Source organism: Mirounga angustirostris, unplaced genomic scaffold, assembly GCF_029215605.1.
Source record: "Mirounga angustirostris isolate CCGP_5_RB_7025 unplaced genomic scaffold, mMirAng1.0.hap1 SCAF_9, whole genome shotgun sequence".
NCBI lineage: Eukaryota > Metazoa > Chordata > Mammalia > Carnivora > Phocidae > Mirounga > Mirounga angustirostris.
The window spans coordinates 96,476,080-96,489,280 of record NW_026991717.1 but is presented as its reverse complement, the minus strand read 5'-3'; the positions used below and the strand labels follow the sequence as shown (position 1 = coordinate 96,489,280).

Below are 13,201 nucleotides of genomic sequence, written 5' to 3'. Positions count from 1 at the left end.
AGATTGCTTTCAGGGAGTTATTTTGTGAAACCATCAGGGAAGAGGTAACCTTACATCAGGCAAAGCCACCTCAAAGAAATAAAATGGCTGCCGGGCTTGTCAGATTGGACTGATTGTATATGTTTTATCTAATGTCAAAACCCTCCTAATTTGGGGATGGATGTAAGTAAGCAAGCTCAGGCTAATGACAACAACCAGTCAGATTGCCTACTTTCCCTCATCTTGAGATTCTTGACTCACCAAGCAGCATTCTGATCGTAACTTGACTTTGTTTACGCAGTTGTCTACAAGGAAAGCATAAGCTGGTACTCAGAATTTGAACATGGATGCAGACTCTTCCAAAGCTTTTGTTGGTTAAATATTTTCATACTTATCTGAGACGGTATAAGGCAGAGGGCATGGTGATGACGACCGTCATCATAGCATCTCCCTTCCCGTCCTCCGGCCTCCGTCCTCCTGGAGATTCCCAGCGCTTCCCTCTTTTGTGGCAGGCATCCAGTGTTCACTGTTTCAAGTCATCTTCTTTTATAGTTACCTCTTTTTGGTGGGGTGCATCCTTCAGGGGCTTCCTCAGAATATGAGAGGTTTCAGGGCACCTGGGTGGCTCAGTTGGTTAAGCGACTACCTTCGGCTCAGGTCATGATCCTGGAGTCCTGGGATCGAGTCCCACATCCGGCTCCCGGCTCAGCGGGAAGCCTGCTTCTCCCTCTGACCCTATCCCCTCTCATGCTCTCTCTCTCTCTCATTCTCTCTCTCAAATAAATAAATATAATCTTAAAAAAAAAAAAGAATATGAGAGGTTTCAAAAAAGAAACAGAGATGTGAGACCTTGCCCTTGCATTTTTAAAAAGTCTTTATTGTCTCTTCCCATTTGATGGATATTTTGTTTGGGTAGAGGTTTGTATGTTTGTTTTTGGTAGAAAATAATATCCCTTCAGAATTTTGAAGGCATTTTTTTAAGTGCCTTCTATCTTCCAGGGTTAGGAAGTCTGTTGCCAATCTATTTTCTGCTCCTTTGTGAAGTCCTGTTTCTTTATTTCCAGAAGCTTGGGGAACCCTCTCTTTGTTCACAGAATTCTGAATTATGAAAACCATGCGCCTTACTTTACTTCCCTTGTGTTGACACCTGGTGAGCTCCTTCTGAGAAGAAATTTTGAATTGTTTTGTTACTGATTTCCTGTCCTTTGGTTTCTCTATTTTCTTGTTCTGGGCCTTCGATTATTTGGATTCTGGACTCTGACTGGTCCTCTAGTTTTGTTTTTTTGTTTTTTGGGGGGTTTTTTGGTGAGTAAAGCAACAGAAATTTATTAAGTGAAGATACAGAAAAAGCTCTCAAGAGTGATAGGGGTCCCGACAAGGTTGAGACAAGGTTGCCAATGAGGGCCTTTCGGGTTGGTCTTTTATAGAAAGCTAACCAGGGAACTTAAATCCTTTTAACATCTCTATTGATAACACCTTCAATGGCTTACTTCCTTTTTAGGGGCTGGTTATTCTTTGTTGGTCACAGGTGATTATCATAAAGTCCCTCACCCCCACAAGCCTAGGGCAGGGTGGGTCCCTCCCCCGCCCACCCCAGGTCCTCTTGCTTTTTTATAGTATCTTGTTCTTATTTCATGGATGCAACAGCTTTCCTTTTCTCCCTGAAGATATTAATGTTTTTCTTTTTTTAACGTTCTCTTCACTCTCTATGGTTTCACTTCCTTTTAAGTTGCTTTTTTCTGTTTGTTTTGGTTGCTGCCTTTCTCATTTGAGGCTTTTCTTGGGCCTCATATAGTCTCTGGTTGTGTGCCCATGGTTAAGAGTAGGGTGCTGTTGGAAGCTCTGGGCTTCACTGTGGGGTTATTTGGCTGGTTCATTTGCTGGGGAACCCCAGTGTCAGAATTTGCAGATCTTTCCTCCTGAGCTTCCCCCCGCAAAGTCTTCCAATATTTTCCTTGGACGGTGTAAAGTCTGGCTGCCTGCTTTGTCAGAAGCCAGTGAGGGAAGAAGGCTGGGGAGCCCCAGCATTCAGCAGTTAGTATGTACTTAATCATTTAATCCTCTGTTTTTGGAACAGTATCCACGATCTCAGCTGTACCAAATGTCCTCCATTTTACACTCTCCAAAAACAAAACTCCAGCCTTCTACTAGGTAGGGGGAAGAGTGCTCCCTGTTGGAATAGAATAGGGGAAGGGATCTAGGGACTTGATAGTTTCCAAAACAGATTTTCCACACCCCTTCCCTCCCACTGCCATAGAATCTTGGCTGCCAGTTTCTGCACCTTTGCAGAATTCTTTGGGATAAATTGGTTAGTCTTCCATTTTCCCCTCTTCGGGCTTAGATTTTAGCATTCCAGGATCTGTTGTCAGTTTTCATTCATCTACCTGTTTTCCAGATTCCAAAATGTGTCGCTATTATCTCTTCTCCTGTTTTCTCTGGCCATTTTTGTCTTAAAAAAAAAAAAAAAATCTCAGTGTAATTATCAGGTTTAGAGAGGGAGTGCAATTAGATGGGTTTGTTTAACCCACCATCTTAATCCAGAAGTCCTTTGAAACACTTTCTTCAGTTGGCTCTGGTGACACGGTTTTCCTGAGTGTTGCCCTGCTTTCCTCTCTGCTCAACCCCAGCCTCTTGCTAAATCCCTCTCTGCTTTCTGACTTCTACCTGTTGTAGGGCCTCAGGACGTTGACCTTCTCTTCTCTTTCTGTATTCACTCCTTAAGTGGCTTCATCCAGTCCCTTTGCTTCAAATGCCATCCATATGCTCATGCTTCCCAAATTTCTATTTCCAGTCTGACCTTCCTTGTGAATTCAGAACTGCCTACCCAGAATATCCTTTAGATGTCCAATAAGCAGCTCAATATATCCACCTTTCCCTCCTCAAAACCAGCTCTTCCCTCAGCATTCTCCTCAGGAAAGGGCCCCACCATGGACCAGCTTCTCAAGCTAAAACCTTGGTGTGATTCCTTGATTCCTCTCTGTCTCTCATATCCAATCTCAGAAAGTCCTGAAGACTGTCCTTTTAAAATATAGCCCAAACCTGGCCACTTCTCTCTGCCATAACCATACTTCGGATGTTGACTTAAGCAGAGAAGCTTCCTAGAGCATCCTACCTAAGAATGCACCCTTCCAGCCCAGCACCCTCTGTACATATGTGTATATCCAATTCCAACCCAACACCACTGAACAGATCCTATTTTTCTCCCTTCCCATATTTGTACTTCCTTCTTCGGCAATGAAAAACTTGGCTCCTATCATCATCCGCTAAAAAGGATCTTGGAGATAGAGTCTAAGGCCCTGGCATTTCAGAGAAGGAAAAGTAATAAAGAAGTGAAGTGAGTAGCTAACTCAGGATGACACGAGGGGGTTTTGATGTTTGAGGATTGTGTCATAATGTGCTCAGCTTTAGACGAGCATTACTAATATGCTATTACAATTTACTTTTAAATGCTCCTTTTGCATGATTTCTTTTGGGAAATGTTTTTAGAGACTAAAGTGGCTTGGCACTGATAACCTTAATATTTAAGTCATTAAATAATCAGAATACGTCCCATTTTTTTCTGGACAAAAAGTGGAGGCGGCGGCGGGGGAGCATTTTCCATAGAAGGTCCTCTTCTTAGTTGTATTTTTCTAGGCCTTCTTTCTAAACAGGTGAGTTTTCCTAGCATTGTACCTCTGTGGCACTAGGACAAGGGAGAGAATTTGGAGAGAAGCAACTTCAAGCCCAGGGACATGGTTCTGGTCCAGAAACGTCCCAGCTCTTCTTCCTGGCAGTGACCTCTTCATTTCCTCCACGTTGGCCCATCCTCTGATCTTCTTGAGAGGATTTCCTGAACATCTGGTCTGTGACAACAGTGGTCTCGGGGCCCCTCCCAGAGCCTAGAAGTGACTTGTTTTGGTCACCTTAACACAAGTACTCCAGAGTTTCCTCCCTGGTTTACTTATTAGTTCTGGCTGAGGACCATAACACCATTGTTTAATGTTTGATTCATAAAAACAGTAAGTCCTGCTGGTGGGTGCAGGGCCCTAAAAATAAACGTGCTCTCTCTGTAGTTATTTCACTCATTGCCCAGTATATTTTTTAAATGCTCCCAGAAGAGGCGCCTTTTTCTAATTCGCATGAAGGATCTGCTGGGGCTATTGGTTGCCCTGGCTGTCTAAGCTGAGCGTCAGGGGAAGAAGTGCTGGGAGCAATGGGACCACGTTTAGACTCTGTGGTAGAGGACAAGGCAGAAAGATGGGGAGCGGATGCAGCTAGCCACCCGAGAGAAGCAATGTGGGCAAAGAACCAAGATGCCTATGTGGGGTTTTAGTCATTATTCACTTTTGTTACGCAGTATGCAAGGTCAACCTCTTCCCTATCAGCAGTAAAATCTCCATTACCTAAAAAAAATGCTGCCTGGGGAGTGTTGAGAAACCATGTGCCCACGCATGAAAGATGAATTCGGTCTCAAGGCATCAGTTTGGGGCAACTTGAAGAAAAAAAAAAAAAGCAACACCTTTTATGCTGTATGTGAACTAACTTTTCATCAACGAAAAGCTCCTTGTAGAAATGGAGCTCAGGTTAGCAGGCAGGTTTCCAGTGGCATCACAGATGATTGAGGTAGGTGGTCATAAATACTTGCGGAAACCCCTGTGAGTCTTCACGGTCCCTTCCTGTAGAAGGAGATGACTTAGATGCTCTGTGACTTAGATGACTGGATGTGTCACTACTTAAGCCTGTCTTACTTTCTTTTTTTTTTTTCTTTTTTTGAGCTGAATTCCATGGCTACACTAAAGAATGTGTTTTTGTTGCTTCTTTATTTTTTATTAGGGTACCAGAACATCTTGTGAAGAGCATAACTTGGCAGACATTGCAAGCTGTAAATTTTTGCCATAAACACGATGTAAGTCTCATGATCATCCTTGAAAAATCAGAAGGCTGCCCTTAAACTGAGGTAGAGCCTTTGTACAAAATTTATATCCTACTTTTGTGGATATGCTTTTTCACCTAAGTCTTCTGAAGCCTGGTGGGGAGCCGTAGAGGCTAAAAACGCCAACCTAGCCATTCTTTCTTCTTCAGGTTACATTAAAGATGTGTTTTTGTGATTTTAAGAAAGTAGTTATAGATGTATATTGATGAGACGCTACTCAGATTTAAAGGAGAATCCCATTCACTTGGAGTCCGCTTTGGTCTGGCACCCTGACAATGCTCTGAAGTCTGGGGGGGACCCCAGGGGGCTCATGCCTGTTGAGTCACAGTAGGCGGAGTCCCAAGCGCCATGCACAAATGCAGGTGTCTGTTGGTGAGATATGAGTGCCAAGGCTGGAGCAGAGCAGCCCCGTGGACACCTCTGATACTCCTGGCCAGAGCCAGGGTGGGGGGCACGGTGGACTGCTGCCCAGGAGGTGAGTGGGAAGGTGCTGGGAAGGTGGATCCTCCCTCCAGAACAACAATGCCCACTCCCTGCACGCAGAGGCCAGATGCCAATATTAGACCTTCAGTTTGGCCACCGGGGCAACTTGCCTGCACTATGTCATCTCATCTACTGCCTGGGTCAGTTTAGCTGGTGGGGGCTGAAGCCCCTGCCGTGGGCTGTTCTAAGTGATGTCTTCCTGAAGCTGCCTTCCTAGAAGTAGAAAATATGCAAGTAGCCAGTCCTTCTCCTGAGTGAGCCTCCACCTAGCCTAAGGCTACAATCCTCATCAAAATGCATGGATCCCAGGGACCATGGACACCTTATCTTGCTATTTATAGCAAGTGAGGGTTAGCACTTTCCTGGAAGCAGGTTTTAGGATGGGGGGAGCAAGAGGGACCTCATAAAGGTCCCGGTGAGGAAAATCAGAGACACTGAAGACAAATACAATGCATACCACTGTTCCCTGGAGAGTTCCCAAAGCTCTGGTCGGGAAGATGTGGGGAGGGTGTAGGAACTTGTGAAGAGTTCCCAGAACAGAATAGGAACACATTCTTGCCTACGAGTCCTTCTGACCATCTGTCATCATGATATTCATGGGTGTACCCGTTCAGAGTAATATGCGAATATGCGAAGAGGAATGGTGATCTTGGGGCCATTAACTGCTGAGAACCAGATAGATAGTAATAGAATAATTCAGAAATTGTCCCTCCCCCAAATTTTCCAGAATAATAAAAACCCATGGGGAAACACTGACACTGATCTCTCACCCTGAACGTCCTTTGGAGGGAGAACCAGGCCAGGCCCAAGAAGAACCTCTGTCCTCTCTCCAAATTCTAGAAAGTCAGTAATACCCCAGGGTTTCAGCTGCAAGCCAAAGAGGGTCTCTCAGATTGCAGCGGGATCCAACATTCTTCTCCCGAGAGGCAAAGGCTTGGAAGAAGCGAGGATTATTAGGAACCCCGAACGGGATTTTGACTCAAACGTTGTTTTTATGTAATCTTTAATTAGGTTGTTGATTTGTGCTTTGCCAAGAGAATTGTTATTTAATAAGAAAATCATGTGAAGATTCATAAACTCTCTTCTAACATTAGCCTGTTAAACAATGTCAGCTGTGGTTTGGAAACCACAGGTGATTTGAGTCTGAATTAGGGCGTGGGGGCCACGTCCCGCGGGGGTGGATGGAGCTCTAAGAACTCTGGTGTGTGGGACGGAGCTGACATCTAGCGACTCTCCCCAGAGGTTAAGCGCTGCCTATCCTTGTTTATCTTGTCAGGACGAATGTCAAGAGCTGGAAGGGAGGTCTCTTGGCAAGCTCGCATTCCCGCCCTTCTCTTCCCTCGCTTATCTCAGCAGACCCAGGGCTTGTCCTGTTTACCAGGCGGACTGTGTTCTGTTCTCAAACAACTGAACTGTGAATTCTGCTTATACATCAACTTGCAGCTCCAGCAGGCATGATGCAGGCCTCACCCAGAGCCTTTTAACATTTTCCCTTTCCTCTAGGGTTGCCAGATTATGTGTAGGGCACCCAGTTAAATTTGAATTTCGGATAAACAGTCATAACTTTTTGGTATAAGTATGTCCCAAAGACTTCATGGGGGGTATACTTATACTAAAAACTTATTTGTTGTTTATCTGGCTACCCTCCCTTTCATTTTTCCTTTCTTCCTTTTTGGTCCTTTTGGGCCCTTTAGGAATTTGGGATGATACAGGCCATAATGAGTATGGTACTAGATTTATTTTAGGCTGCTATTTTGCAGCCTTTTATCCAAAAGGCCAGTCAGAGGTTTTAATGATTTCTCAAATGTTTGCTAAATATTCATGAGTTATATTTACCCCATATATTATAGTTGCTCCTTGATAATCTGTTTTTATTTTTATTTTTATGACTAGTGCATACATAGAGATGTGAAGCCAGAAAATATCCTCATCACAAAACATTCAGTGATTAAGCTCTGTGACTTTGGATTTGCTCGGCTTTTGAGTGAGTATTGATGTTTCCTTAAGTAATTGTAAAAGACAGAAAGATTCTTTATATGAGAAAGGCTCTAGATGCTATAGAAAGCTAGTTTTTATATATTTTGGGCTTGAGCTTGCCCTAAATTACAAATCTTTAATTACTGAAAACATGTAATACATATAGTGTTTTAAAAACGTATGCTGTATGTAAATTATACCACAGTAAAGTGGTTATTAAAAACTATGTTATTCTCCTGGTCTCTATCTTTTTTTTTTTGCTAAAATAGTACTTCTGAGAAATTCTATTTTAGAAGAGTGGTTTTCAACTTTGGCTGCAGATTAGAATCATCTGGGGAACTGTAAGTTGTAACTATAAAACTATACTGATCCCTCCCCAGGCTCTCCCCCAGAATTTCTGGTCTCATTGGACTGAGATGGGGCCCAAGCATTCGTAATTTAACAAATACTATATTCCGACTAACTTGAATATGCAACCAGTATTGAGAACCATTGATTCAGAAAAGCCGTAAGATGGGGCACAAGCTTGATTTTTTAGGTCTTCCCCCTGCCAGTTCGGATTCCAGTCTTCCGTTGTTGTCTCTCTTTCCCATGTACCATCGCTGGCAGCTGGACCGAGTGACTACTACACAGACTACGTGGCCACCAGGTGGTACCGCTCCCCAGAACTCTTGGTGGGGGACACGCAGTATGGCCCCCCAGTGGATGTTTGGGCAGTTGGCTGTGTCTTTGCTGAGCTGCTGTCAGGGGTCCCTCTGTGGCCAGGAAAGTCAGATGTGGATCAGCTCTATCTGATCAGGAGGACCTTGGGTAAGTGGTGTTTTTGTCACAACTTTTGGGAAACTCAATAGTTTTACCTATGTCAACGTTCCCAGTCTCATTCAGTGCCCTTTACAGTTATGAAGAAGGGGTCCTCTAGAAGCCTTATTTAAATAATTCCATTAAAGGTGTCCACATTTGGGGGCGCCTGGCTGGCTCAGTCAGTAGAACATGTGACTCTTGATCTCAGGGTCATGAGTTTGAGCCCCGAGTTGGGCATAGAGATACTTAAAAAAAAAAAAAAAAGTGTCCACCTTTGTTTTAATAAAAAGAATTAGTGGGGCGCCTAGGTGGCTCAGTCGTTAAGTGTCTGCCTTCGGCTCAGGTCATGATCCCAGGGTCCTGGGATCGAGCCCTGCATCTGGCTCCCTGCTCCACGGGGGGCCTGCTTCTCCCTCTCCCGCTCCCCCTGCTTGTGTTCCTGCTCTCGCTGTGTCTCTATCAAATAAATAAATAAAATCTTAAAAAAAAAAAAAAGAATTAGCGATTATGAGTACATACTAATCGTCCAAAAAGACACAAGGTTCTCTCTTCAGTATTGTTTGAATGAAGTTAAACTCTGAATAAGGATCATAGCAACAATATAAAAGCTTACATTTCTGTAAGGGCTTAGCAGTTTGCAGAATGCAGTTGTCTTTTATTTCGTTTGTTATGCTATGGTAGTTCATTCTTCGGAGATCCTTCACTCTAGCCTGCCAAGCTAGATTGGATCATTTAGATACTATAGAAGAAGATTCTAAACCTTCTATGTGTCAGGAAGAACAGCTGGATCTTCTGGTATCACTCTTTGTCTCTACTCTTGGGGTATGATGGGGGAGGGAAGGGGTGGAGAAGAGAGACTTGGAGCGGGATGGAGGAAAGCTGTATAAGCAGTGACTGCCCCCTTCAAAAGTCGGGCACTTTAGGATGCCTGGGTGGCTCAGTCAGTTAAGCGTCTGCCCTCAGCTCAGGTCATGATCCTGGGGTCCTGGGATCAGCCCCTCACATCAGACTCCCTGATCAGTGAGGAGTCTGCTTCTCCCCTCCCCCTCCCCTCTCCTGCCCTTCCTCCTCCTCCTGCCCTTCCCCCTCCACAGCCCTTCCCCCTGCCCTTCTCCCTCCCCTTGCTCTGTGTGCTTTTGTTCTCTCTTGCTCTCTCGCTATCTCTCTCAAATAAAAAAAAAAAGCCTAAAAAAAAAAAAATCAGGGAGTTTAGCTACTGCTCCCCAGTTTAAAGCAAACTTCCTCCTCTAAACTCTTGCAGTACCTGCCCTCACCTTGTCTTGTCTTGCGCTTTTACCTTCCCAAAGATACTGTCACCTACCTGAGGGTAAGATCCTGTCTTACATTTCAATATGTCCTCCACCACTGTCTGCACACAGTAGGCAGGAAGTATTTGCTGACAGGTCTTTTGAGTGACCGGTGAGGCGCCTTGGAGTGCTTCCACGTGCAATCAGCATTCCTTTGCTGTTTCCCCTGGTGATTTTAGGGCAGTCTCTTCACATCCATGCTTCCAGCGCTCTGATGGAAGACCGTTCTTAAGGTACAAGCAGGGTGCTCATGATGAAGCTCGCTGAGATCTGGGGCCAGGCAGTAGAGAGTATATTTTGGCCACTTGTACAAAATGGGACAAGACAGCAGCTTTTGGATTTGAGTGCAAGGTACAGTTCCAAAACAAATCCGCAAAATTAGGCAGTTTGATACCTTGGGGTAGCATTTCTGGGGCCCTGGTTGGGAGGTTTTTGTTGTCCACTCTGCTTTGGCGAGGGGGCCTGAGTGGGCCCCGGGGGTGCCCTGCTGCGTATCTCCTGATGTTCTCTGAACAAAATTCCTCTTCACGTGTAATATCCCTAGAATTTTACACGAGGGTGATTTTAACTGATTTGGCTAAAATGTGGACAGGGCGAGCCTCACATCATCCTCCAGAATGTAGAAATGCTTCTTTTTTTTTTCATTGAATCATATTGTAAGTGCTCTCCAAGCAGTAGATAAAATGGGATTTCCAAGTGATTACTATTTAATGAAACAAGAAAAGTGGTTCCAATTTGGAAACGTATTCCTTCTAGCTAGAAGATCTATGATTCCCTCCCTCCCTCCCTTTTTTCTTCCTCCCTCCTTCCATCCTCCCTCCCTCCTTCCATCCTCCCTCCCTCCCTTCCATCCTTCTTCCTTCTCTCCTTTCATCCCTCTTCCTTCCTCTCTTCCTCTTTCCCCACTTTCCTCAAATATTTATTGACAGGCACTATTCTAAGTGCTAGGCCAATACACTTTTATATTGACCCATCAGAATTCAATGAATAGGATTTTGCTTTGTACTTGTTGCACTTAGGCTATTTTTTAAAAAGGCATTATTTTATTTGTGTGTGTGTATGTGCTTCTGAGCTGTTTGGATTCCTCCAGTACACTGTGAGTCCTTGAGGGACCGTGACCTTGTAGCCTTCAGTGCCCATGCATGCCTCCTCTACACCTGACACTGCTTCAGCCCCTGAGGCCTCAGGACAAGCTGTGGAGGGTCGCCTCAATGCTTCCCTCCGACCGAAAGAGCAGACTACAGCCTTCCTTGGTAGTGGGCCCAGACACAGCCTGGAGGGAGAGAAACCACAGGTCAGCGCTTGCTAACTGATCTCATTTTACCCACCTTTCTTCTTGTCCAAAGGAGATCTTATTCCTAGGCACCAACAAGTGTTTAGCACGAATCAGTACTTCAGTGGGGTGAAAATTCCAGACCCTGAAGATATGGTGAGTGACCCGATTTGGAAAGCTCTCTGCACGTCAGGGCTAAGGTTACCAGGGTGTGTATGTGGCGATCATTCTCTTTACATGGGGAGTTGCAGGCTGACAGGATTTCGGTAGCTACTCAGCTGCCTGAGCCCCACCGCCCACTCTGCGCTGGAAGGTGAGTCTCAACGTGAAAAAGAAAAGTGGGGCCAATTGGCTAGCAGACCCCGGCCTTCGTGAGAATTCAGAAGTTGCTGAGAGCTAGCCAGCATGTTGGACAGGAATGCCGAACCACCTGCCCTGAGCTCACCTGTTCTTCATCATTTTCAGCAGCTGAAGCTGTAGGTATAGCTCACGCAGTGACTTAGCCAGGAAACTCCAGCATCGCCCAAGTCCCCTACTCTCCTCTACTCCTGCTGCCCAGACTGTGCCAGGAGCCAGTGAGGAACTTGCTTGGCCAGCCTCATTCTGGTATCCGTCCTCTATGGCCAGTGTGGAGAAAATACTCATTTTTTAAAACTAAAAAATTTGAAATGTGCATACTCTTAACCCACTTTCAAGAATTTTTTGCAGTGAAACCAGTATACAGGGGCGTAAATATGTAGCATTCTTTAATAGAAATTGTTTCCTTTAGTGTTCCATCAGTAGGGGATTCATTAAATAAGTTATGGTATATCCTTACAATAGAAATACCAGAGAGCCAGTAAAAGTAATTAGATTTATATGTATTCACCTGAGAAAAAGTCCATAATGTACTGCTAAATGAAAAAAGAGGTTATAAAACAGTATATGTAATTTGACAAAATTTTAATACATGTTTAATAAATACACAATTCACGTATACATATATTTACATATATAAATATAAAATAACATGACAACTTCTGGAAAATCATGCAAAGCTTCTTACATTTGTGAAATAAACGGTTGCAAGGATATATACCAAAATATTAACAGTGGGTATCTCTTTGTGGTGGTATGATTTCTTTCTTTATGTTTTTTAAATATTTTTTGAATGCCCTCTAATGAGCCTGCATTATAATTAAAAACATTTCAGAGCACAGTTAAGGCTTGTGAAATCATGAGTTTCTATTGTCTAAGGAAGGCACTTTCAAACTGAAACTAAGGCTCTGATTGTTCAGTTTCCAGATGGAAGTTCTGTCAAGTTTCATTTGAGCTCAACCTCTTGGCTTATCCCACAGTTGGAGGCTTTCCCCTTCCCCACTGCCTCCTGCCCTTGCACCGCTAGGAATAGGAAAAGTGGGTCATGCTGGGAGCATGCTGGGACAGAGAGGCAGGAATGACACCTGGCATATGGGAGGTGACCCAGCGGGCTCCCTTGTGACCTGGACATTCCCAATTCCACACTAAATATCACTTAGTGATTTCCTGCTCGCTTGTCTCCCAGTGAAGACTCCGGAAACAACCCAGGCTTCATAAATGTAAAAAGCTTCCCAAGGTTTCCCAGAGGCGGGCCTGCAGGGGATTTCCTGTTGACAGAAACACAGGAAGATACAGTGCGGGGGCTGCCCGAGCAGGGGGGCGGGTGGGGGGGGTCAGGGGGGTGGGAACACATCTTTGCCCGAGTCCCTCTGCTGGTCAGTCTCCTTGCGGGCTTCTGGCGCTGGGAACCCAGCTAAGAAAGCAGGATGGGCCCTCCTATCGCAGCCAACCGGCCGGCCTCAGCCCAGGCCTTGTTCCTGAGACAGCAGAGCTCAGTGTCAGCAATGTCCTGTCATTCCCCAGCAGTGCTCAGATTTAACACGCAGAAATAGCAAGAGAAATATTGAAGATAAGTGGGGGGTGGGGGGGTGGGGGGGAAACCTAGAACATTCAAGGTTCTAATACAAATCTGCTGTAGGATTTTTTTTTTCCCCTGGTGATCTTAGGGAACTCCACAACTGAGGCTCTAATCTCTTATCCTTATCAGTGATTAGTAAGTGCACACTGGGAATTTGGTGGTTTGGGGGCCGATTCCCTGTGCAAAATAACTCTGTGCACAGCACCCAGAGTCGTATTTCATTAGATGAGCCTGGCCAGTCACTCCAGCCTTGGGCTCACAACTGCCATCTCTAGATGTTCCCTGCTCTCAGCTGCCCTCCTTAATTAGCCTCTGTTAGTGGTCTGTCTCTTTAACTGGCCTGTCTGTCCGCCTGACATTCAGCATTCCTCCTGCTTTATAGCGCTTGTTATTCCTGATTGTCTCTAGCATGTGACCGCAGCGAAATAGCCTTATATGGCCAAAGGGAGATTGATGAATGTCTGCTCCGGACACTCTTTAAAACAGTAGGATGAACAGGGAAACAGCAGGCTCTTGTGGGAGGAGAAAACAAT

At 44.9% G+C, this 13,201-nt stretch overlaps 1 protein-coding gene across 6 annotated transcripts in view; it reads left to right on the top strand.

Annotated features, from left to right (window-relative positions):
- Positions 1–13,201, top strand: part of CDKL1 (cyclin dependent kinase like 1) — a 61,406-nt gene that overhangs the window by 41,957 nt on the left and 6,248 nt on the right. For all 6 annotated transcript variants that reach the window (XM_064571028.1, XM_064571027.1, XM_064571029.1 and 3 more), the window contains 4 exons: positions 4,792–4,864; positions 7,268–7,358; positions 7,961–8,161; positions 10,806–10,888. In XM_064571028.1, coding sequence (XP_064427098.1) covers positions 4,792–4,864; positions 7,268–7,358; positions 7,961–8,161; positions 10,806–10,888 — 448 coding nt within the window. The remainder of the gene's footprint in view (positions 1–4,791; positions 4,865–7,267; positions 7,359–7,960; positions 8,162–10,805; positions 10,889–13,201) is intronic.